Below are 26,546 nucleotides of genomic sequence, written 5' to 3'. Positions count from 1 at the left end.
ATCTCGTTGCTGTACTTCTACTGACCATCCGCGAAATAAAAACAAACGTTTCTTCCAAAACAAAGTTTTGCTTGCTCCGCTACAGATATTGTGCGTTATTAGGAAAACCGAGACTGATCATGTTAGCTTACATTTTCAAACAGACGCGATTAGGAAATATAAAGCACTACGTATTGTTCCATAAAATACATATTTTGTGACGAGGAAATAAATGTATTGAAAACCTCTCTTTAGGATACTGACCAGAGCCCCATTGTGCCGGTATAACTGTGATGAGCGAGGCCATCGCTGATACTACTTTACATCTGACCATGGTACCTCAGTGCATTTGGTGTGTTTATTTGTTAACTGCTAGTCAATGCAAGTCTTAATGTCTAGGTTGCCCACATCCCTGATGGTCAACATTGTCTGAAATATCCCTTAAATGCATTCCAGACAAGTCCAACTGTCTATCTTTTCAAAAGCAGCTCCAATCACAGAAAGGCTACCCCAAGAGACTAAGACTTGTCTCTATCGCTACATGCAAAACGTGGTGGGAGCTACCTGCACGGCCTCTCCACCGGCCACTCCCACCAGGTCAAACGCACCGATCAGACGCGTTTCTACGGGGAACGGAGGTCCCATGCAAAGAGGCCGGAGTGACAATGATGACAGCGGGACTGACAGAGAGCGCGGGAGCGTCCGAAATCCGAGCGCGGGGGTCCAGCGGAGACCGCCTTTGTCACGGCATGAAAGATGATTCATGTGTCCAATTTGTCCTAATTACTCCAGACCAAACTCTTCTGTCACTATTAATCACGCGGGTATGGGGGGGGGGGGGGGGGGGGGGGGGGGGGCAGAGGGGCAGGGGGGGGAGAAGTGGTGTGTGTGTGTGAAGGAGGCGGGGGAGCGGGGGGGGGGGGTTGTGTTGGAGGGATTCTTCAGCGTCCTCTCAGGTTGAAATAAATAGCCAGGATGATGGTGAGGAGGATGATGGCTCCCAGGACGAAGATGAGGACGCGGTTCTGGATGATCCTACAGGGGGACAGAGAGAGAGAGAGAGAGACAGTGTGAAAGAGAGAGAGAGAGGCAGAGAGAGAGAGAGAGAGAGAGGGAGAGAGAGAGAAATGCTAAGTCACAGCTCAAACAACACATATCAAAGTCTACACAGTCGTTTCAATGTCGTATGTGACATATGTTTGCAATAAGAGTCATATACCAATCAAAATCACAGTAAAGCATATAACACACAGGTACTTCCATTCATTTTAACACATGCACACAAACTTTCTCTATATCGCACACATACACACACACAAACACACACACAATTGTGAGCGCGCACAAGCACAGACGCAAATGCTAAACGTTGATTTTAAAACTTTTTTTTTATTGTAATCTGGAAAACGCGGCTCATGCAGCTACTAGCGGTAATAAGGTCAGTAAATTACTGGCGGAATTCTCCATAAATAAACCGCGGAAGCTCTGCTTTTCTTTCCCCCCAAACTGTTCTAAATGTTCCCGCAGTCACCTTAATAAACTACAGCAACAAAGAGATCTTTGAAAATAAGTAAATAAATAAAAAAGAAGTTAGGGGGAAAAAAATTGCAGATAGGATGAAAAACAAGAAGAAAAAGTACGAAATCTGGCCATAACTCTCTAGCGACGCCCCCCTCGCCCCCCCCCCTCTGTCTCCTCTGACAAATGACAAAATTATCACATTTGCTGACATGCCTTGGAAAAATGGGGCCAGTGTCCAGTGTTGTAAGCAGGAGATGAATGGGCTCAGTGATGGCCATTCATCACTTGCACACTGGACCCTACCCCGTGTCCCAGCCCCGCGCCCCGTGTCCCGCGCCGCCAACCCCCGCTGCCCGCCACGCTCACGCACGCGCACACCCACCCACGCTCGCTTACCGCCATCTAAACAGCATGCGCTTTGCTTTTTTAAAAGCCACCGAAGAAAGCAGGAACGATGATAATAACAGTGATAATACTACTACTATTACTAATAATAACAATAATAATAAAAAACAAGAAGGGAAGAAAATCTGGAGTTCAATTTGGTGGCAGGGGTGGGTATGGTAGCAAGGGTGGGGCCGGGGGTGGGGCAGGAGACGGGGGCATGGGAGAAGGAGCAGCACTTTCGAGCTGAAGTTTCTGTGGGGCTTCTCTAAACAGGGGCTGCGGTGCTGGGGTAATTTGCAGCGGTGTTGGGACGGAGGGAATTAATGTGCACATGTTTAGCCCCTTGGCTCTTTAATTATCATGCATAATTCAGAACGATTATTTACCCGCAAATGCCCAGCAGAGATGCCAAGACGGATCAGTGCTGGGGGTCATGCTGGTACCCAGGCCAGGGAGGGAGGGAGGGGAGGGGAGGGCAGGGGAGGGGAGGGCTGGAGAGGTTGTTGGGGGGAATGGCAATTGGGATACGAGGGTGATTTACGTCTTTGCGTTCGCAGAAGGAGGAAAGGCACTTTTTGTTGGATTCAGTCTAACTGCTATGCATTTTCCCCAACTTAGAATAAGACATCTATGCAAGGAGGAACTTGCATTGCTTATTGCACACTGTGCCTGTTGTCAGTTTCATTATGAGCTGAAGTCACAGCTGTTGCATGAAATGTAGGAAAATTCAGGAACTGAGGCCTACATTCTTCACACAGCACTCAGTAGAAAGAGCAGCGTTTCCACCACAAACAAATGCCCAAAGGGGGATACAGTGACACTGGGTGGTATATTTGGACATAACTGTTGGACAGTTCTGTTGGGCGGTACCATTTGACTGTATCATTAGAAAGTCTTTTTTGGGCAGAACCACTGAGCTGTATTATTGGACAGTTTTATTGAACAACATAATTGCAATGTCTTTTTGGGCAGTACTTTTCAGGCTGTATCATTGGACAGTCTTGTTAGGCAGTACTTTTGGGCTGTATCACTGGACAGTCTTGTTAGGCAGTACTTTTGGGCTGTATAACTGGACAGTCTTGCTGGGGAGTTCCTTTGGACTGTATCATTGGATAGACTTATTAGGCAGTACCACTGAGGTATACCATTGGACAGGTTTGTTGGGCAGTATCATTGGGCTATATCATTGGACTGTCTTGCTGGGGAGTACCTTTGGACTGTATCATTGGATAGACTTATTAGGTAGTACCACTGAGGTATACCATTGGACAGGTTTGTTGGGCAGTATCATTGGGCTATATCATTGGACTGTCTTGCTGAGGAGTACCTTTGGACTGTATCATTGGATAGACTTATTAGGCAGTACCACTGAGGTATACCATTGGACAGGTTTGTTGGGCAGTATCATTGGGCTATATCATTGGACTGTCTTGCTGGGGAGCACCTTTGGACTGTATCATTGGATAGACTTGTTAGGCAGTGCCACTGAGGTATACCATTTGACAGGTTTGTTGGGCAGTATCATTGGGCTATATCATTGGACTGTCTTGCTGGGGAGTACCTTTGGACTGTATCATTGGATAGACTTGTTAGGCAGTACCACTGAGGTATACCATTTGACAGGTTTGTTGGGCAGTATCATTGGGCTATATCATTGAAAATTGCAATTGGCGCGGAACAACCGGCGAGCCTTCTTGGGTGGTCCCCTTAGGAAGTAGCACTGGACGGCTTCGTTAGAGAGCACCATCGGAAAGTCTGTGCAACGTGGAATGCAACAGAGAAGCACCATTTGGCGATAAGAATTGACAGTACCAACCGGCAGGGTTGCACCACTGTGAGGCCCGATTGGACACGCCTGACTGAGACTACTGACTGGATCGACTGAAACAGGTTGGGGGACCGTACGAGCTCCGCTGCCCGCATTAGGCACCACCAGGAACGCAAGTGCGCAAGTGCGCGCTACGCTGCCTGGCTTACAGACTACATCACTCATCGCTCATTCTTCGGGGAACGCGCTTGAAGCGTCCAACCAAAACAAAAAACCGCACGTAGCTTTCCGTCAAACAGCAGCCTGCACCTGAGGTGAAGAATAAGTCACGACGCAAAGCAGAATTCTGCGCTGAGGAGCAGCTTTGGTCCCTCGAAAGATGGGGCGGTTCTGATGAAGAGGACACGAACGCTGCTCCTATTTACGCGCTCAACGGTCGCCCCGCCAGACGGACCCAGAGGCCGCGCCGTTTGATGTGGACCGTTTCGGCCTCTTTGTTCTGACCTGCCACTTTATTGCCCACCGATTCAATGAACACACACACACACACACACACACACAGTCCCCCTGCATACAAAAAATACAACTATAACCATTAACAACAAGTACTACTACTAACAAAAACAGCAACAACAACACTACAACTACTACTACCACTACTACTACTACTACTAATAATAATAATAATAATAATAACAATAATAATGCTACAAACAATAACAACAGCAGATGCAGCTGCAGTAAAAACACAATTAAGAAAGTATACATGGAACAAATGAATTTAACACCAAAGTCTGATGCAAATGGCGGAGGAAGCGTGGGTCAGGAGCGTAAGCGAATGCATGTATTCAGACAGGGCTGTCCGTGACTCTGCCTGCCTACAGTAATGTAGATTAATATGCCTTTGGTACAGCTGCTCTGACATTCATTTGGTAGGTGGGAGGAGAAAGCCCCAAGGCAGCCCTAATGCTAATCCAAAAGGGATTAAAATGGAGTGATATTCACCGGAGCAATGTTTAAATCTATTTAAAAAATGGTATCTGTGACACTTTAAGAGTGTAAGCCCTGGCCTCTGACAGCCGGTGGAATTAACCCCCCGGCCCCGATAGCCCCCTCATTCCTTACCCACCCCCCCGCCCCCCGCCCATTTCAGACGGCCGCGGCAGAGCCGCGTCAGCCGCGCGGCCCTCATTGGCCGAGCTTCCCGCCCTCCCGTCATGTTTATTAAAGAGAGAGCCGGGATAATCAGACGGTCATTATTAATGGCGGCTCTCTCTCTGTGGTTGTCGGGGGCCTGGCGATGCTTCATTATTTATACGCTGTCACTTCCTGTCCGCTGTCAGTGCACTTAAACTTACAAAAAAAAAAAAAAAAAAAAAAAAAAAGAGAGAGAGGAGGAAACTGAGGGACTCCTATTTCAGAGCCAGTTCAGAATCAATAAAGAAGAGGTACAAGATTAGCAGAAGGAAAAGCGTAAAATAAAATAAAAACTAAACACACAAACAGAAATGTCTGAGAAGCGTTGATGCGCTGGGCTCTGTATGGGGACAAAGAGCTGCGCCGGGCCCAGACGCCACGTTAAAAGCAAAAGAGCGCTATAAAGAAAAGTTTGCACTCTTCCCAGGAGAGAAGGAACACGTACATATACGCAAACAGACCCTGCGCACACGAGCGCAGTCCACAATGAGAGGAGCACTCCAGGAACCCAGCGCAGATCTCCCTGCGAGCACGAGCGCAGTCCACAATGAGAGGAGCACTCCAGGAACCCAGCGCAGATCTCCCTGCGCACACGAGCGCAGTCCACAATGAGAGGAGCACTCCAGGAACCCAGCGCAGATCTCCCTGCGCACACGAGCGCAGTCCACAATGAGAGGAGCACTCCAGGAACCCAGCGCAGATCTCCCTGCGCGCCATTTTAGGCGCACCAGCTCTCGCGGCGACATCAGCGCTTCCCACCGAGACGCTGGGGGATTGGCCGGTCTGATCCCAGGACAGAGCCGCCACGACCGACGCCCGAGATCCTCCGATCACCCGCTCGGGCTCATTTTTCAGAATAAGGACCGCGCCCCTCCCCGGAGGCGGATACGACCACGTCGAGTGCTCCCGCCGAGCGGCCCGCCGCGGCGCTGCCACCCCGGGCGAGCGGACCGACCCCGGGCGAGCGGACCGACCCCGGGCGAGCGGACCGACCGCGGCGCACGGCCGGGGCGACCGGACCGCGGCGGAAAAGCGAGGCGGGACCTGAAAACCCCTCGCGCAGGAACTTCCTGTGACGCGGAGCTAATTGAGAAAATCTCCCACGCCATTAGAAGCTCCCGGAAACCAGCGCGACGCGGAAACAAGGCCCCGACACATGAAACAGGCCCCGGCTGGAGGAGAAGCAGGCGATGAACCCAGAAGACGACTGATAAAAGAAAGGAACGGGGGAAAAAAAAACAGAAATCCAAAAAAGTCCGTTTAACAGGGGAGGTGGTGGAAAAGAAATTCCTCAGAGACAGATAAAAATAATGAGGACTTTTCTGTCAGGAAAGATTTACAAAATCATACCAGTGTTATTAAAATTTAAAATCTTTCTTTTTTTTTCCAGCAGTTTTCCAGCACCCCTTATTACGCGCTCTAATGAGAGCAGGGATACACCTCCACAACGTGCAAAACTCAAAGCCCAACCCTTCATCTTCAGGGCTCAGAGCACACACACACACACACCTCCAAACATGTGGACACACACACACACACACACACACACACATACACACACCTCCAAACATGTGGACACACACACACACACACACACACACACACACACACACACATACACACACCTCCAAACATGTGGACACACACACACATACACACACACACACACCTCCAAACATGTGGACACACACACACACACACACACACACACACACCTCCAAACATGTGGACACACACACACACCTCCAAACATGTGGACACACACACACACACACACACATGCATACACACCTCCAAACATGTGGACACACACACACACACACACACACACACACAGCACAAACACACACACACCTCCAAACATGTGGACACACACACACATACACACACACACACCTCCAAACATGGACACACACACAGCATCAGTCAGAGTACACAAACACATATACACATAGACACACATGCAAAAACAAACACACACAGCATCAATCAGAGTACACAAACACACACAAAAACCTACACACACACACACACAGTCAATCACAGAAACTACAAGAAAGAGACAAATACGCACCCACAAATACGCAACACACTTTCCGTACACACGCGTACAGAAATCACAACAGGACCGCTTTAGAAAATCAAATGTTGGACCGAAATGTATCTTTTTTTTTTTTTTTTTTGTTTCTCCACAAGGCCAGTAAAAGGAATATCAATGCGCTGCAGTCTGAGCCGCTGAGGTTATTTAAAGACCATGGGAACAGCGCTCACGGGTACAGAGCAGGGTGATCAATGTATTCACAAACCCACCGCCTGACAACCTGCAGCCCCCTTCAACTCAAAGTCGGGGTGGGGTGGGGTGGTGGGGTGGTGCGGGGGTACGGGGGGGTCAGTCTGCGATAGCGAGGGCGGACCGCTCCTTCCCGCTTGTAATCCTAACACTGTCCAGAATCCATTTTTTTATTTCTCCCCCCCCCCCCCCCCATTTCCGAAGCGCAGGCGCTCGTCAGGCCGCCCGTTTTCCCCGCCCTCCTTCCGCGGCGACGACGACGACGCGGAGGATGACAAAACAGGGAGGCGCGCCGCTGCCGTGTTCCATCTACGGGTTTCAAAACGGAACAAAACACGAGTCAAATCAAACACCATCAATTACATTGAGCCAGCAGGCTAAACCCACTGAGTTCTCAATCCCAGATAAAAATTTTAAGAAAAAGATGGACTTCCCCCCCCCTCCCAACTCCGTGAACGCAGTTAAGGCTGGGGGCGTGGAGCGTTCTAAACGCCCGGCTTTGGGATTTTCCCCCGGTTTTCAAACTTGCCTTTGAGTTGCCAGTAGCCTTGTAGAAGAGAGAGAGGGAGAGAGAGAGAGAGAGAGAGAGAGAGAGAGGAGAGAGAGAGATTTTAGGTTCCAGGCTCGCAGTGGCGTGTTGCTCATAAATGAGAGAGTGCGTTTCCGTGGCCGCGAAGGCTGCAGACGCCACCCGCTGCCGCACCAAAGTCGTACTGCACCCCAGCATTAAAAACCAGACCACACCGCCATAAGAGAGTAATGGACCCTACTGCTCCAAATGACCACACTGCCATGCCAACACATCCCATAATACTGCCATACCAACACACCCCAGCATTACAAACCACCACACCACCATAAGAGAGCAATGGACCCTACTGCTCCAAATGACCACACTGCCATGCCAACACATCCCATAATACTGCCATACCAACACACCCCAGCATTACAAACCAGACCACACCACCATAAGAGAGCAATGGACCCTACTGCTCCAAATGACCACACTGCCATGCCAACACATCCCATAATACTGCCATACCAACACACCCCAGCATTACAAACCACCACACCACCATAAGAGAGCAATGGACCCTACTGCTCCAAATGACCACACTGCCATGCCAACACATCCCATAATACTGCCATACCAACACACCCCAGCATTACAAACCACCACACCGCCATAAGAGAGCAATGGACCCTTCTGTTCCAAATGACCACACTGCCCTACCAACATATCCCATAATACTGCCATACCAACACACCCCAGCATTACAAACCACCACACTGCCATAAGAGAGCAACAGACCCTACTGCTCCAAATGACCACACTGCCATACCAACATATCCCATAATACTGCCATACCAACATATCCCATAATACTGCCATACCAACACACCCCAGCATTACAAACCAGACCACACCGGCATAAGAGAGTAATGGACCCTACTGCTCCAAATGACCACACTGCCATGCCAACACATCCCATAATACTGCCATACCAACACACCCCAGCATTACAAACCAGACCACACCACCATAAGAGAGCAATGGACCCTACTGCTCCAAATGACCACACTGCCATGCCAACACATCCCATAATACTGCCATACCAACACACCCCAGCATTACAAACCACCACACCACCATAAGAGAGCAATGGACCCTACTGCTCCAAATGACCACACTGCCATGCCAACACATCCCATAATACTGCCATACCAACACACCCCAGCATTACAAACCACCACACCACCATAAGAGAGCAATGGACCCTACTGCTCCAAATGACCACACTGCCATGCCAACACATCCCATAATACTGCCATACCAACACACCCCAGCATTACAAACCACCACACCGCCATAAGAGAGCAATGGACCCTTCTGTTCCAAATGACCACACTGCCCTACCAACATATCCCATAATACTGCCATACCAACACACCCCAGCATTACAAACCACCACACCGCCATAAGAGAGCAACAGACCCTACTGCTCCAAATGACCACACTGCCATGCCAACACATCCCATAATACTGCCATACCAACACACCCCAGCATTACAAACCACCACACCACCATAAGAGAGCAATGGACCCTACTGCTCCAAATGACCACACTGCCATGCCAACACATCCCATAATACTGCCATACCAACACACCCCAGCATTACAAACCACCACACCGCCATAAGAGAGCAATGGACCCTTCTGTTCCAAATGACCACACTGCCCTACCAACATATCCCATAATACTGCCATACCAACACACCCCAGCATTACAAACCACCACACCGCCATAAGAGAGCAACAGACCCTACTGCTCCAAATGACCACACTGCCATACCAACATATCCCATAATACTGCCATACCAACATATCCCATAATACTGCCATACCAACACACCCCAGCATTACAAACCAGACCACACCGGCATAAGAGAGTAATGGACCCTACTGCTCCAAATGACCACACTGCCATGCCAACACATCCCATAATACTGCCATACCAACACACCCCAGCATTACAAACCAGACCACACCACCATAAGAGAGCAATGGACCCTACTGCTCCAAATGACCACACTGCCATGCCAACACATCCCATAATACTGCCATACCAACACACCCCAGCATTACAAACCACCACACCACCATAAGAGAGCAATGGACCCTACTGCTCCAAATGACCACACTGCCATGCCAACACATCCCATAATACTGCCATACCAACACACCCCAGCATTACAAACCACCACACCGCCATAAGAGAGCAATGGACCCTTCTGTTCCAAATGACCACACTGCCCTACCAACATATCCCATAATACTGCCATACCAACACACCCCAGCATTACAAACCACCACACCGCCATAAGAGAGCAACAGACCCTACTGCTCCAAATGACCACACTGCCATACCAACATATCCCATAATACTGCCATACCAACATATCCCATAATACTGCCATACCAACACACCCCAGCATTACAAACCAGACCACACCGGCATAAGAGAGCAACAGACCCTACTGCTCCAAATGACCACACTGCCATACCAACACATCCCATAATACTGCCATACCAACACACCCCAGCATTACAAACCACCACACCACCATAAGAGAGCAATGGACCCTACTGCTCCAAATGACCACACTGCCATGCCAACACATCCCATAATACTGCCATACCAACACACCCCAGCATTACAAACCACCACACCACCATAAGAGAGCAATGGACCCTACTGCTCCAAATGACCACACTGCCATACCAACACATCCCATAATACTGCCATACCAACATATCCCATAATACTGCCATACCAACACACCCCAGCATTACAAACCAGACCACACCGGCATAAGAGAGCAACAGACCCTACTGCTCCAAATGACCACACTGCCATACCAACACATCCCATAATACTGCCATACCAACACACCCCAGCATTACAAACCACCACACCGCCATAAGAGAGCAATGGACCCTACTGCTCCAAATGACCACACTGCCATACCAACACTCCCCAGTGTTCCAAACCACTACACCCCCATACCAACACACCCCAGGATTATTAACAACCTCACTGCTATACCAACACACCCCAGGATTATAAACACAAACACTGCCATACAACACACCCCAGGATTATTAACAACCTCACTGCTATACCAACACACCCCAGGATTATAAACAACCACACTGCCATACCAACACACCCTAGGATTATTAACAACCTCACTGCCATACCAACACACCCCAGGATTATAAACAACCACACTGCCATACCAACACACCCCAGGATTATTAACAACCTCACTGCTATACCAACACACCCCAGGATTATAAACAACCACACTGCCATACCAACACACCCCAGGATTATTAACAACCTCACTGCTAAACCAACACACCCCAGGATTATAAACACAAACACTGCCATACCAACACACCCCAGGATTATTAACAACCTCACTGCTATACCAACACACCCCAGGATTATAAACACAAACACTGCCATACCAACACACCCCAGGATTATAAACAACCACACTGCCATACCAACACACCCCAGGATTATAAACACAAACACTGCCATACCAACACACCCCAGGATTATAAAAAACAACTCCGCTATACCAACACACCCCAATACACTGCCAAACCAACTGAAACCCCCTCATACAGGTACCAGAGCGCTGGCCTGTGCATTTCAATCACAATGGCAAAACGCCTGAGCCTCTTAACTGTGAAGTGAATGTCATCATGTACAACTCCCTCAAATTTACTTCCATCTGAAGCCAGACAGCATCCCTGCTGTATCAGAAACAGATACAGACACTTCCAAAATTCATTAAACATAAAAAAAAACAACAACACTGGAACAAAACGGTCCACCGAGGTTACTGGGTTTCAAATAGACATGGAGATGATACCTCTAACCTGAACAGATTTATTGAATCGCAAAAAGAAACAGGACTTTGGCCAAGTTTAAGCACACCACCCCCACCGTTCGTGAGGAAACCTGAGTTTTTCTCTGACTGAAAGCACGCGTGTTCGCAGCAGAACGAACGCGCCCCGACGGGCGCAGATTACCGCCCCGCCGCCGGACGCTAACGGCTCGGACTCCTCCTTCCTCCCCTGCCTTTCCGGGTTATTGTTCAGAACGCGTAAACCGAAGTTCGCCATCGTTCGGCGTGCCGGCAGCTCGGGGGGACCGTGGTGTCAGGTAACCTGAGGTGAAAGAGCAGAGCGGCGGGGCAAAGCGCGTCCTGGCCAGGCTTCGCGCGCGCTAACAGCGCTTCGGCTCTCTTCCGCAGACGGACCGCTTGTGAAGGGGGCGCTAAGCGCCGGTCGGGGCCTAACGGAGGAGCCCGGAGAGCCGCGCGGCGCGGCCCGGAGACAGGTGTGGCCCCCCGCGCGTCCCCGAAGCGCCGGCGAGCGCGCGAACGAACACGCAGACGGTCGCACACGCGCTCGCGACGGCGCGCTCGCGACGTTAAGACGGAGGGAGCGGCCGGGACGGGCGGCGCGCCGGCTACCCGCGCGTGTCAGAGAGCCGCGCCCGCGCCCTCGCCCTCGCGCAGACGCGCCCTCGCCCTGGCGCAGACGCGCGAGGCGGGCAGCAGAGCAGCTCCGAGCTCTACAAGTTCATGCATTTTTTATCTGGCAGCTAACAATCCGACTAGCAGGCCGAGCTGGGACTGGGACCTTCCTGTGGAAAAGGTGTTGGAGGGGAGAGAGAGAGAGAGGACGAGGGAGAGGGAGAGTGAGAGTGAGAGAGAGAGAGCAAGCAAGGGGGGGGGAGAGAGAGCAAGAGAGGGGAGAGAGAGGGGATGAGAGAGAGACAGAGCAAGCAAGAGAGAGGGTGTGTGTGTGTGAGAGAAAGAGCAAGTGAGAGAAAGAGTGTGTGTGTGTGTGTGTGTGTGAAAGAGAGAGAGAGAGAGAGAGAGAGAGAGAGAAACACCTTGTTTTCAGCACTTTCAGGGTTTTTTTTTTCAGAACTTTAGCCTGAAGCACATCAGCGCAGCTGCAGTCTCCTGCTCTGTGTGATGTATGGGTGGCTTCTTCATATTTCTCTTATTTTTGTATACACACAGATCACTCCCTTCGCTGGCAGCCTGCCAGTTCTGGAGCTCCCCTCCCCTTTTCTCCCCCCTCGCTCCCTCATGCTGTCCCTCAATCTCTACCTCTCTCTTATTTCTTTTCCTTTTCCTTCTCTCTCTCTCTCTCCATTTCCTTGCTCTTTCTCTCTTTCTCTCTCCCTACCCACTCCACTATCCCCTCTTTCCGCCTTCTCTTTCTAGAGGGAGGAAATTAATATTGGGCCTCCATATAAATCACTGTGATTCCACCTGTGCCCGTCCTGTCCTTTTGAATGTGCAACTGCAGGCCCACTGTATCACACTATCTGAAACGTACAGTAGTGCACTCTATCTGCAAAAGTTTGTATTACACTCTTTGTAGTGCAGTCAGTCAGTAGCAAACTATTACACTCTTTGTAGTGCACTCGATCAGTAGCAAGCTGTAGTACACTATCTGCAGTGCACTCCACCTGTAGCAAACTCCATCTCAACAAAAACATTTTTCAACATACAAAAATGGAAAGTTTCACACACACACAAAGCACTGTCTGTAAGTCATTAATTAAAATCTGCAAAATCCAGACCTGCTGTTAAAAGTATTGATATCAAAATGAGGTTACAACAAACCATATCTTTGCTCACACAAATTAAACAAGCTCTATTCCAAACAAAGCTACCCAATGTTTCCTAAATTATTTAACATAACTTGGCCCTGCGTTTTTTCATTTTACCATCTGAAGAGAATGTGGTCATTCAAACTTTATGTGTCACATCTTCACGTGAAACAACAGGTAGCACTGCTTTGGAATAGAGCTAGTTTAACTTAAAAATCAGTAAAACTGCCATAATGATCCATATGGTTCCCTTTTGTGACTTTTCCTAAACATACGTATTGAACATTCTGATATACTTTAAATATCAATACTGCATAAAGAAATAAAGTTATAAGCACTTACTTAAAAGGCCATGAACGGTCAAATTGACCGTCATTTATCTTGCCAGTATGCTTGAGCATTTTGATCGCTGCACGTAACTAAAGGACTCCAACAGTACCCAGGTGCAGCCGCTCAGAACAAGCCCCTGACTGGGCGAAGTCTGGGATAGCAGTCCGATGTTTTGGGGCCTAACTTGTGTAGCTGTTTGAGTCATGAAACAATTTTATGTGGGGTTTGGATGTGAAAGGATAGATAATGCATTTCAGAAATATAAATTAGTTCCCTCCAACAATTACGCAGCCGTAAAAGCACTACTTTTAATTTGGCAATTATTAGTTACCAAGCAAGCTAACTTCCACATAAAACAAAGAAGGTGAACACAAAGTTTTAAAAACGTTTTTTTTGATGAAATAGGATCACATGTTCACTTCCTTATTTGTCCATTTTGCCTGTGCATCCGAGTATCCTGAAATTGGCTACTTTCATCAGAGTACTTTGATCAGCTGTTGTTATCGGCAGATGTAGCTAAATGTCCAATGGGGAGAATTACCGATTGTGGGACTGGAGCATTTGTGATGATGAAATCAGCAGGAGAAAGAAGGAGAAAACACAAAATAACCCAAGTTTGGGGCCTCATTGTGTGAACATGTGAGGTTGTATCTGAAGGTCAGAAGGTACAAAAGTTAATGTTCTTAACGGCTGGGAGTTTGTGCTCATTGTGGTTACTTCTACAGGAAACCCTGAGAAATGCCAAACTCTCGGTGCTGTATAGGTGTAGGGCATGCCTCACCAAGCCGTAACTTGGCGGGTGGCATACCTGCCACCCCAATTACCCTCTCTGTAGTGCACTCTCTATCAGTAGCAAAAGGTATTATTCTCTCTGCTCTACTAAAGCACACTATCTGCAGCACAATCCATCTGCGCAACACCCCAGAGCACACTACCGGCAGTGTAATGTAGTACACTCTGTGGTGAAACGTGACACACTGAGGTGTACTCTACTTGTAGTGCATTATCTTGCACTCTCTGTGCACGATCGATAACTGGTCCCATTCACAGTGTAGTGCTTGACATGGGAACAAGCTTCTGATTTATACACTGAACCATCTACAACACAGTACTGTTCCTCTTTGAAGGGGTACATTAAACCAAACAAAATGCTCCAAACAAGATCCAGACATGGTCTTATCTAAGGAAAAGTCATTCTAATCCAGATCCAGGAATGCTCTTATCGAAGGACAAATGATCCCGGTCCAGATCCGGGCCTGGTTTTATATAAGGACTAATCATTCCGATACAGATCCATGCCAGGTTTTATCTAAGGACACCGTGCTCCAAATCCGACCATGTCCCGGCCTTTTCCGAACAACCCTGCCTTCGGTGTCAGCCAGACTTCGCGCGAACGGATGAAATGTCTTCCCCGGCAGAGATCCCCACGCTGAGAATGGGACACGGCGGATAACGTGAACCGCGCGCGCTCTGGGACGCGCGAGCCGTACCGTTTAAAACGCGCCTCCGTCGCCCCGGCGTACCCGTAACCCTACACCCCGCATGCGAATGGCTTCTGCACAATGCTGTTTATGGGTCCCGTCTAAATCTGCACCCGGCCGGCGGGGGAACAGCGCAACGCCGAGGGTGTCCTCGCGAGCCAGACTCTCCATAAATACGGGACACGGAGACGGACGGCGAGAAACCCGACCTCCGAAAAAAAAGGGCCAAGGCCACGTTAAATAACGATTCACTTTCAACTAAAAACGTCAAACGACGCTCCGCACAAAAAAGATGATTAAAGCGCCTTGTTTTCACTAGACCGGAAAAATAAAAATAATATACGGCAGGCGTACGGGTCTGAATTTGGCGACGCGAAAATCCTAGCTCCGAAAAGAAGCGTCAGAGACAGAGGGGGGGCGTCGAGTCTGAGATTTAGTCAGCGACTCGCGAAATATTAGTAGCGCCCTGTGCGCTGTTTATATCTTAAATAAATTACTTTCTCACAATTTCGATTCCCTGCTAAGATTTCCGACACAAAGCCCTGCGCATTCCTTCCGAGCGCCAGCTGCGTATTGTATTACAGGGTTGCTGAAAGGGCGTAACTCTACCCACGGATCCGCGGGACCCGAAAACTATGATGCACATAAATTTTTATTGTTTGTTCAGGATTGAAATCTCATTAGGGCTCATAATTCACCAAACTGTGTCGGCCATTTGCTGGCTGCTAGTGAAAGGGGCCAAGTTTGTCCGGTGCGTGAGTCACGGTGCGTGAGTCACGGTGCGTGCCAGGCAGTCCTGTGGCATTGCATTTCCTGTTTCGGTCTCATGGACCGAAACACTGAAACCCACTGTCATCTTTTAGCGGTGTATTTATTTATATATATTTTTTAAACCCCGAAGTAAAATCAAATGCTTTGTTTCGTGTTCAGCGCTTTGGCACGCGGCTCTCTGAGTGCAGTTAATGAGGGGAAGAAAATCCGCATTTTACTGCTAAAGAGACACCGGCTGACGGAGTTTGAGCGTGGCGGCGATGAGAACGGGGATGCGTTCAGGCCAAGGGACTAACGAACCCGCGAAGAGAAAAAAAGAAAGAGGGGGAAAAAAAAAAAACAGCTGAAACTATGCAGTTGTTTCTCATAGCAGTGTCAGCGAAGTTAAAAAAAAAAAGAAAGAAAAAGAAACATCAGTAAGGACTGCGCCTACTGCTGTTCATGTGACACACAGCGTTCGGCGGTTATTTCATCAGCGCGGGGGCGACAGAGACGTTCCTCTTCTGCAGACGCACTGACTCGGACCAGCCGGTCACATGACCTCAAACATTCTTAGGGAATGTCATCCACAGAAGAGGCTTAACGTTTTTCAGAACCGTCGCAAATTTACGACAAGCGTCTGTTTTGTTTCGCTAGCTGCTGACCTGCTGTCGCCACACAGACACCGCGGAAAATAAAAAAAAACTTCATGCGGTTAAAAAACAAAATCAAGCACGAGATCGACCGAAGACTTCCTCATGGAGATCTGCGGACGACACGTTTGTTTATGTCTAGGACCTTTCATTAAATGTGACTCATTCTGTCTTTATTTGCTCTTAAAAAAAAAACCCATAAATATTTGAATAAATACGTACACTGAATTTACTCTGCATCCTGTTATCTTAGTATATCTTTCAAATTCTTCAGAAGTGTACAAGACTTTCAGTCAAATGCAGGATTCAGTGTCCTGGAATCAAAGGAACGGTATGAGATGGAGAGGGAAATGATACAAGCATCAGCCTGTCTGCTCATGAAGGGGAAAGAAGGTGCTCAAAACAGCCAGGATTCTCTAATTTAATAAAGAATTTCCTTATTTGGGCTACTTTTCTCTTAAGGGAGAGACTAGCTGCGTAAAAAAAACTGGACCAGTCAAAATGTAGTTGCGCATAAGCAACTTCATTTAATAGAACGGAACAGGGACAAATGATCCAGTCTGGAACCTTTCTGATGGCGTAATCAGCAGCAAAATTAACCAAAAGATTAAGGAGAATAAGATTTTACAAAGATGAAAATGTGGAAGAAGAAGATAAGGAAGAAACAATCCAAGTTCAGGGCTTTACTGTGGGACTGTATCAAGTGCATCTTAATTCTATGAAATTGCATGAGGTCAAAGGGCACAGAAGTTAACATTTGCAAGGAGTGAGTGAGTGTGGCCATTACACTTATTTCTGCGGGAAACCCAAAGAGGTGCCTAACAGGGGAACACAGCAGACTGGAAATGTGCTGTAGCCCCATGGAATTTAGTTACATGGTGTGGGGGAACCACAGTACATTCACAGCTACAGTGCCGTGAACAGCATGTGCCCCCTTCCTGACTTCCTCTGTTGCTCCATACATGTCACACTGAACGGTTTCAGATCTTTGGAGAACATGTAAAATACAAAGGGAACCTGAGTAAACACAAAACATTAATAAATTATTATTTCATTTATTTAATAAAAAAAGTTATCAAACGTCGATATTTTCCTTCATTATGCCCTTCTCTAACAACTTAAACCAGAGTTACATTCATTATTATGCAACTGGTTCTCATAAAAGTAAATAGGCTTTATAGCAATACTGTACACTCCATAGGGCAATTAATTTTTTTTGTTGAGAAGTTAATCCAGTAATGTTTTAGCAGGGTACTTTGGCTTCAAGAATCTTGGTTCTTAATACAAGAAGACCTATCACATACATATTTCACAATGAGACTGAAGTACTAAGACTCCCATGGCAACTTCTCTTTCTTTCCAAACGCCTTTGCCTCCCGACTGGAGCCTCATGTTGGCACACACAGAGCGGACCGTGAACACTGGACGAAACTCACAAACTGGCGATAAAATGGCATTAATGAAGCACCTTGACTTCAGTAAACCCTGAAGGTATAACAGAGTTAGTGGTAACACTGGAGAGCATGAGCTCAGGACAACGAAACAACAAAGAGAGAAAGCGACGTCTTCAATGATAACAACAAAAACTTAACAACGGCGGCAACGCAAAGGACCCTCTCGCTGGTCCTAAGACCTTGGCCAGGACAACTTCGGCCCTCCGTCGACCATGTTCATGTACGGTCTCTCTAAGAAGTCAGAGACATTAATGGATGGGCTACCCTCCAGCCTTGCCTTGGTGAGGCACAGACTTTGAAGCGAGTGAACAGAGATCGCACATTGGGCCAGCAGACTCTTCCACTACTTGCAGCGGGATCCAATCCAACAACACGTAACTATGCTGCCAACAGAAACAAGTATGTACACCGTAAACTGTGATTCCAGCTGACGGGAACCTGGAGCATGTTCAAAGAAGACTGACTCTTACATCCACAATTAAACAACGAGATTGACTTTTATATTCACAACTAAACCACATTATAATAATAACATAATAAACAAAACCGACATACACGTATGTGTAATGCATAAATGTGGTGAAATGGGGGAGATTTGGGAGGGGAAAGGGGTAATTCTCCTTTCTACAAGTGATAGATGCAGATGCAGACTCTTTTTTAACACCTGCCTGTGAGAAAGCCCTAAAAAAACCCTGAACACCTGCCCGATTCTCACATGCACCCCAAAACCCCAAAACCCCTGAACACCAACCAAATTTTTGCATTCACCCCAAAACCCCTGAACACCCACCTAATGCTCGCTTGCACCCCAAAAAAACCCGTATACCCACCCAATTTTCTCTTGCACCTCAAAACCCTTGAACACCTGGTCAATATCCACTTGTACCTCAAAACCCCAGAAAAAACTTTCAGGCAGTTGGTCAGAATGCTTAAAAAATAGTGTCAATCTAAAGCTCCGTGCCTGACACGACAAGTGAGGTTTTAGTCTCTCTAAATAATCGATGCGACTGCATTAAAATTGCAGGGCGGCTTCCCTTATGACAAATTCCTGAGTGGAAGATCCATCGTACTCTCCCTCTCACTACACCCCCCCCTTCTCTCTTCCTCTCTCTCACTCTCTCTTCTCTTCCACTCTCTCTGGTACTGATTGGCTCATGATTGCTTGCCATGATCCAGTAGAAACAATTGAAAGCACCACCAGTGTTGAGTTTGTTGCAATAACAGAGTTATTGACTTGTTGCTCTGGCTCTATTTGGTTATTGCCCTGGAGGCTGCAATCAATAGACTTTGCACCGCATCTGACTAATAAAGCTGGGGGCTGGGGGGGGAGGGAGGGGGGGTGAGACTGGGGAAAATGCTAGAAAATCTATGGTAGCTGAGCACTGAAATGAGAGAGGGAGGGAGGGGGAGAGAGAAGAGAGAGAGAGAGAGAGAGAGAGAGAGAGAGACACAGACAGAGATAATACACTAACCGCACTGACAGCTGCACAAATTAATTGACAAAGATTTTTTCCCCTTTCACTTCATCCCACTCAAAACACATTAGATTTCCTCCTGTGAGTGGATGGGTGGCACACAGTGCAGAGCATGATCTGATTTATCAGTGTGGCCTGTGAGGACAGGTTCTAGGATGACACAAGAAAATTTCATTCATTCTTTTTTTCTCCATTGCCCCAGTAAGGACACATAAATTTACACATGCCAGGCCTGGAATTAGGTCATGTTAAGGGTACAGCCATTTTGGCCTTTGGTAGATAAAAAATTGACGGGGAACCACGGCCAGAATTTAGGCTATCGAGGCCAACAACAAGGGTGCAATTGCAAAGAATGATAATTACAGTGCTAGAAGACAAATCTCAGAGGATTGTTATGCTTTTGTGCCCTTTAAACACAAGACACCCACACTGGGTAGAACGTGCACACAACTGTGCTACCAGGGAAGTAGTAACAGAAATGAAATTGTGTTGTCTACGTAAATTCCATCAGTACAATTTGGATTCTTCATGTAAATGTGGCCCAATACGGGGTGTGTCTGATTCGCAAAGACGACGGCGAATTAAATGCACGGTTTTTAAGACTGCCTGAAACCTGGCGGTAATGTGGCGTAATATAAGCGCGTCAATAACTATGGCAACCCCGATAAGCCAGGAAATGCTGCTGTATTAACTTTTCTGGCAATCTAGTGGCTAGTCTCGTTTACACAATCATAGGTTATCCGGTCCTTTTGGGTCAATAGCATTCACACATGACGGTGCCATTATTTGTCTGAATGAGCAGTACCACTAACGTGTTAGGGGTGCGAGAGGACAGATCTCCCATACAAGGGAATTCCTCATCGAGTTGACAGAGGCAGAAATGATTTGTGGTTAAAGGTTGAGTCATGCAATATTAGAATTGCTTGATGACAAAGATGACATTGAACCCAACGTCTGCCATTTGTTCTTGGCCATTTCATTATACGGAGACAAATATTTAGATCTGCTCCTGCAGCTATGTCACCACATCGTTACTTCATCATCAAAAATCCTTCATTTTAAACGGCTAGTGAGTTGCTCCAAGAAATACTGCAGATGTCCATTTGCTGCTTATTCAACTGATCTTCTCGGCTATAAGATTCTAAATTATTTAAAAATTATTATTATTCCAGCTTAGTTATTTCACATAATTTTTTAAATGGTATAATTTCATTAGCCTTTTTCAGTGTTCAGTTCATCAAAACCATTCATGCCTTGCTCGCTCTGATGGAACACTTTGTTGGACGATTTCTTCCACAATGAGTTGACCTTGGTGCTGTAGTTACATTTCTCACATACATCCTTGTTTTAATGTTTCACCAGACTGATCATTATCCATAACTTCAACAAAAGGCCTGTCGTGGCAGTTTCAAATGAAACAGGACCTGACAAGCAGAGGGGCCCCAAGTGCAACAGAATAATAATAATAAAAGATAATAGCAAGATTAAAATTTTTAAGATTGCCCTAAGATTAGCCATGCATTTGCTACTCGCGGCAATATCACGGTACGTCCAGCTACGTGAATTCTGTCCTATCCATGACAACACCCTTGACAACCGTAGATGCTGGTTAACGTGTTTACATCCCTTTTGCAGTAGCTAGCTAGCCTAGGTGGCTCCCAGAATGTTAATTAAATAACTAAACATTGCAATATTCCGATGTGCTACTATAGAGAAACACTCCATATTTAGGCTAGTCTCTGATATAAACAAAGCACTGACAGATCTCAGAAAACATCACTGCATGTCTATCTTGCACTAATGTTAGAAGAAACCCCATGAAAATAGTATATAGCTTGTTTAATTTGTGTGAGCTAAGATAGCCAATATTGTTTCTTGTAACTTGGCCTAATTTTAATATCTATACTTTTTAATGGCAGGCCTAGATTTAGCACCATGGCTATTTACATAACCGAAACAGTTTCCCATGTGAAATAACGATAGCAATGTGTGGGTTACCAGAAAAATGTGCACGCCAGTAAATCACAATTGAAGTAGGCTGTGAGGAGATTTTGAGAGGAGAGCCTTGACTTCCAGAGCCAAATATGATAAGGAGATAAATTATAAAGTCAAAAAATAAATAAATGAATGAAAAATACACACCTGAAATTCATATATATTTTTAAAGACCAAAGTGATCATTTAATTTATATATGATTTGCTGTAATTTGCAGTCACAACACTGGAGAGAAAATAGATTGAAAGTTTTCAAGGTCTTTTTTAAAAATAGGTTAGTGTTTAACATTTCAATTGAAAATATTCAAAATGAATTTCAACTGTCTTTATTTCACGGTACATTCATATTTCTAAAAATGAAAACAAAACAAAACAAAAAATGAAATCGAAATTGAAAACTGCGGTTATTTGCCAAGACCGCAACCGAAATCAAACTCAAAATGCACTGTTCGCCGGGCACTAAACAACAAGTAAAGCCACTGTTGTGGGTAACGGCTTTGAGCACACGTGTCTTTGCCTCACTGCCAGGAACACCCTTGTTTACCTGGCCCATGGCTCATCTGAGCAGAATCTCTACAGCAATTTGAAAGACTAACTTCTGGGGGGGGGGGGGGGGGTTAGTGGAGGATATGTTCCTTCTGTTGTCAGATTGCTGGGGTTTTGTGATGATCTCCCTCGTCGTTTTTGTATTTTAGCTTACGTGCGCTCTCTCTCCCTCCCTCTCCCTCTCCCTCTCTCCCCACCCAACGCTTCTCCTGCCCATTGATTTCACCGCAGCCAATCGAAGCGCTTCGCCTCCAGCACCTCGTCTTCAGCGAGAAGGCGCTGCTTCTAGGCGTCGTGTAAACTCACGCAAAACAGATTTACCGCAAGACGAGGGGGGAAATTGTATTATAAAAAAAATAAAAATCAAAGTCGGCGGCCTGTTTTTCCAAGACGGAAACCCGTAGTGAAATGCAAGAACATCCACCTTTGAAAGGCCCCCAGCGATCAAATCACACCTTCAGACTGATCTCACAAACGCACACACGCATTCTGAGCATTCGCACCAGCATGAATCATATGTTGCATGGGACTCCATGAGGGTAGAAGTTATTGTGTCTTTTTCTGTTCCAGAAGAAGGACAACTAAGATGCTTTCTCAGTGAATAAAGACTTTATATGGGCACGTCCCTATTCCTAAAAAATAGAATAGAGAAGAATGGCATCTAATAGTTTGGACCACTGCAACACAAGCTTATGCACCCCCTACGATTTCATTATTTATGAGCGCGTGGAGCAGACGCCGGCTTCTTTGGTGATAACAATGAACCACAACAATCATTAAAGTTGCACTGACTTTTCCCACCAAATCTGGTTACTGCATTACAGTTACAGTTTACAGTTTATATATTTGTCAAATTTTAAAAAGGAATGATAATTTTTTTTTAATAAAGGAAAAAAGCACCTAATTTAATCTGATGTGACGGTTTGTCCCGGATGTGAGGTCAGCGTCACGGAAACAGGAAACAGGAAGTGGAGGGTCAGCCGTCTCCGCGGCGATGCCGACCATTCGACACGGGAATAATTCCCCCACTGGCAGGCTCTCTCTCTCCGCTTCCCTCGTCCTTCCCTTTCTTCCTCCTTCTTTTAAATCAATGGCGTTTCATTCTAATAGAAGTCCTGCTCTCTGATCAAAGGAGCAAATACCTTCTGGGTCACCAAAGGGCTAACCAACGCCGGTTAACAATGCAACATTTAAACATCACAGGTATGCAAAGCACCGCGGCACGCGGGGAATAGAGTGCCCGCCGCGAAAGAGAGGCTTCCGTCGCCGGGGACGAATAATAAGCGCGGGAGCCGGGGATTCTGGGGGATAATCAGCTCGCTAAAGCGCCGCCGCGTTAGCGGGGCTCATTACCTCCTCCAGCCCCGCGGCCGACGGGCCCAGAGCGCCTCGGAGTCTCACCCCCAGCCCCCGCGGCGCCCCGGCAACGCAGACGCATTACCCACCGCTACCGCCGTCGCCATAACCACGGAAACGGTAACTGTTACCTACAACAGTTAGAGAAGCTATTATTGTTGCTATAACAACGGCGACAACTACTAAAGCTGCTGCACAACACGGCGACAATGGAAAATAAAACGCTTACAGAAATGTGGTGAAAAAGTACTTGGCTTGCTCTCCTTATAACATCCAACTTATAATAAGAAAAACAACATTATAAAAGATAGAACACAAATAATTATATTTGTAAGAGCATTTCCTAATAGACTTACGGTTGAAATAACTAGAGGCATAAAGCAGTGACAAATAAATTCTTTGAAAATGAATTGTGAAAATTATGGCCGTCAGAAAAAAACAAGTAACTAAACACACAAATTACATAAATCAATAATACTGTCCTTGCAAGAGCTACAGAATGGTGAAGTTATGATCTCCTTTTTTGATACTGCATTTGTAGAGCTGTAATGAACGTGTGCATGGAGAGCCCGGAATAACACACGCGGTTGGGTCAAGTTTTCTCTTGAACCTTGACCCCGCTAACTGCCGCCGAGACCAGTGTTTGCTAACAAGCGGTGAATGAATTTCAAAAATGAGCCGGGGCTACACACCACTTCTTTCAAAAAAAAAAAATTGAAAGAAAAAAAAAAGATACAGTTCCTGCGCGCTTTGGCTAACATAAAGGCCTTTTTTCCCCCCGCTGTAGCGGTTTTAAAAAGCGAGGCTACACGCAGCGGCTAAGAGGCAGCTTTTTTTTTGCTGCTTGGTTAACCGACTGACCCGCTGTCAAAGCAGGCTTTGTGAGCGCGCTCTGGCCGCTGGCCAATCAGATGCTCCGCTGTCTTGTCTCCAGGAAGAGAGGGCCGTGCGCCCGGTATGTGAGCCGTAGAGCAGAGTAGGGCGCGCAGACGGGCCGAGCGCACGCCCTGCCCGATCCGTCCCCAGTCCCAGGCTGAGACGAGCCCAAGGGAAAATGACCCGTTTTGGCCCTGGGCCAACATCGCTCACAGCGTACGCTTTTTAATTTTTATTTATTATCACTGCACACCGCCCCTCCCGGGGGCAAAACATGTACCTGTCTTGTACAGACATTTGTACGCTCGTTATAATACCTGAGAAAACTTCCTAAAGCCAGACAACAAGACCAGGTCAAAACCCAGTATGTGGCTGGACCTCTCTGGCCGACCAATGGTGTAACTTCATAACTCGGCCGACCAATGGTGTAACTTCATAACTCGGCCGACCATTGGTGTAACTTCATCACTCAGTCACAGACATTCGCGTTTGTAGGGCTGGCCCCGCTGTTGCGGTCCAGCCAAAAACAGGACCTCTCTTCCCACCTGAGCTGAGCAATATGATTGGTTCACACCTAAAAAATCAGGAAGCAGGCTGGATGTGGAGGAATCACCTGCATAATTACCTGAGTACATACAAACTGACCAGCAGTGTCTTACAAGCAACAGCCAATCAGAGAGTGAAACAAGAGCAGCAGAAGCACATGACGCAAAGGAGAAAAAAAATTCTACATAAAAAAAAATATCAAATAATTTTAAAGTATGGTATTGCAATCCATTTCTGACTTGTAGAACGAAAGACAAAAAATCTCGTCTTTTTTTTCTTCGTTTTTCGGACGACCAGAAACGAGGGAGAGGACGGAGGAGAAAAACAGGAGCCGAGGCAACGCGACGCTCTCCCCGAGGTGCCTGGGAAAACGGGTTTGGACGGCTGGCGCGCGTCGCCCCTCCCCGCCCACGCCACGCCCCCCCCTATCGTTTACCTGCTATTGTTGAGCGCACTGCGGGCGAGGGAGCCCGGCCTGCTCATTCCGCGCCACCGGGATGGGGGTGGGGGTGGGGTGGGGTGGGGGGGGCGCAGGAAACCGAATCCGTGGGCGAGAAGCCCGGGCGGGGCGGCGAGCGCCCGGCCCCTCCCGTCTTTCTCACAGTTATTGATTACCACCCCGTCTCCACGGCAGCATCCCCCCCCCCCCCCCCCCCCGTCTCCACGGCAGCCCCCCCCCGCACCCCCCCCCCCCCCCCCGTCCCGTACCCGACGCGGACTGAAATATTTATGCGCCCCGCCGCAGCCGTTCTTTGGGAAACCGGGGCGCGGACGTGCACCTGGCACCGGCCCGTCTCCTTAAAGCGCGGGGAGGCGCCGCCACTTCCGGTGACGCCGCGCACCAGAGAGCTCCAGAACCGGAGGAGTCCGGCTGCCGCTTTCGAAAGCGCAGAGAGAAGCGGAAGATCGCCGTCTCGCTCGACGCCGTCGTCGGTTTTTCCGGTTTTCGCGCGTTCGCGCCAAAAAGCGAAAAGCTCGGGTCGTGGAAAAGCTGGCGGACGGGAGCCGGTCCGGAGCGGAACCCGGACTTCCGTCACGGATGCCCGCCCGGGGCGCTCTACGCCACAGTGAAAATGAAGACCCGCATTTTCGCGAAAAAAAAGCAGGCCAATCAGCATCGACTTTGTAACACCAGAGCTTACGCATCCATGTCTCACAGCTGCAAAGGTTAACGCTTTCACCCCTGTTTTTACTGTCATCGGTCTTAACTACAGCTGTGTGTGTGTACGTGTGTGAGAGAGAGAATGGTAGAGATAGAGAGAAGTTTGCTTGTGGAAAACCCATTATAAAAAAGTGCCAAGTAAAAATACAAAAATATATAATATGTACATACTAAACTACAAAGAATCCAGCACTTTTGCACCTCCTCATTTCTTACATGGTCCTATTTTATATAGATGGTATAAATGGTATAAAAATCTCTACAGACAGGATTTACGTATGCAATGTAAAAGTGATGGTGGGATCTAATCTGAGGCTCTTGTTTGTTCTTGACTTGTTTTGAAATCCTGGGCAAACTGCAACTATTTTTATATCCCCTCTCCACAATGATCCGTGTGTCCAGCACAAACTGCCAAGAAAATCCATCTTCTTCAACCCCCTGTAAAATCCCCCCCCCCCCCAAAAAAAAAAAGTTTCCACCCCAAATTCTTCACAGTGCGCTCCTGGCACATCACAGAGCTGTGTTTGGGTGGCACAAAATTGGTAGATGAGTGTGTACTCATAGGTTT

General features: G+C 47.4%; 1 protein-coding gene across 4 annotated transcripts in view; it reads right to left on the bottom strand.

Annotated features, from left to right (window-relative positions):
* Positions 1-864: 864 nt before the first annotated feature.
* vti1a (vesicle transport through interaction with t-SNAREs 1A) overlaps positions 865-26,546 on the bottom strand; it is a 190,297-nt gene continuing 164,615 nt past the window's right edge. For 2 of the 4 annotated variants that reach the window (XM_035404572.1, XM_035404573.1), the window contains one exon: positions 865-1,014. In XM_035404572.1, the coding sequence (XP_035260463.1) occupies positions 921-1,014 (94 nt within the window). In that variant the 3' untranslated portion in view covers positions 865-920. The remainder of the gene's footprint in view (positions 1,015-26,546) is intronic. The other 2 variants (XM_035404574.1, XM_035404576.1) reach the window with 1 other exon arrangement.

This window comes from Anguilla anguilla, chromosome 2, assembly GCF_013347855.1.
Source record: "Anguilla anguilla isolate fAngAng1 chromosome 2, fAngAng1.pri, whole genome shotgun sequence".
NCBI lineage: Eukaryota > Metazoa > Chordata > Actinopteri > Anguilliformes > Anguillidae > Anguilla > Anguilla anguilla.
Note: the sequence above shows the minus strand (reverse complement) of the source record. Positions and strands in the feature narration are given on the sequence as shown.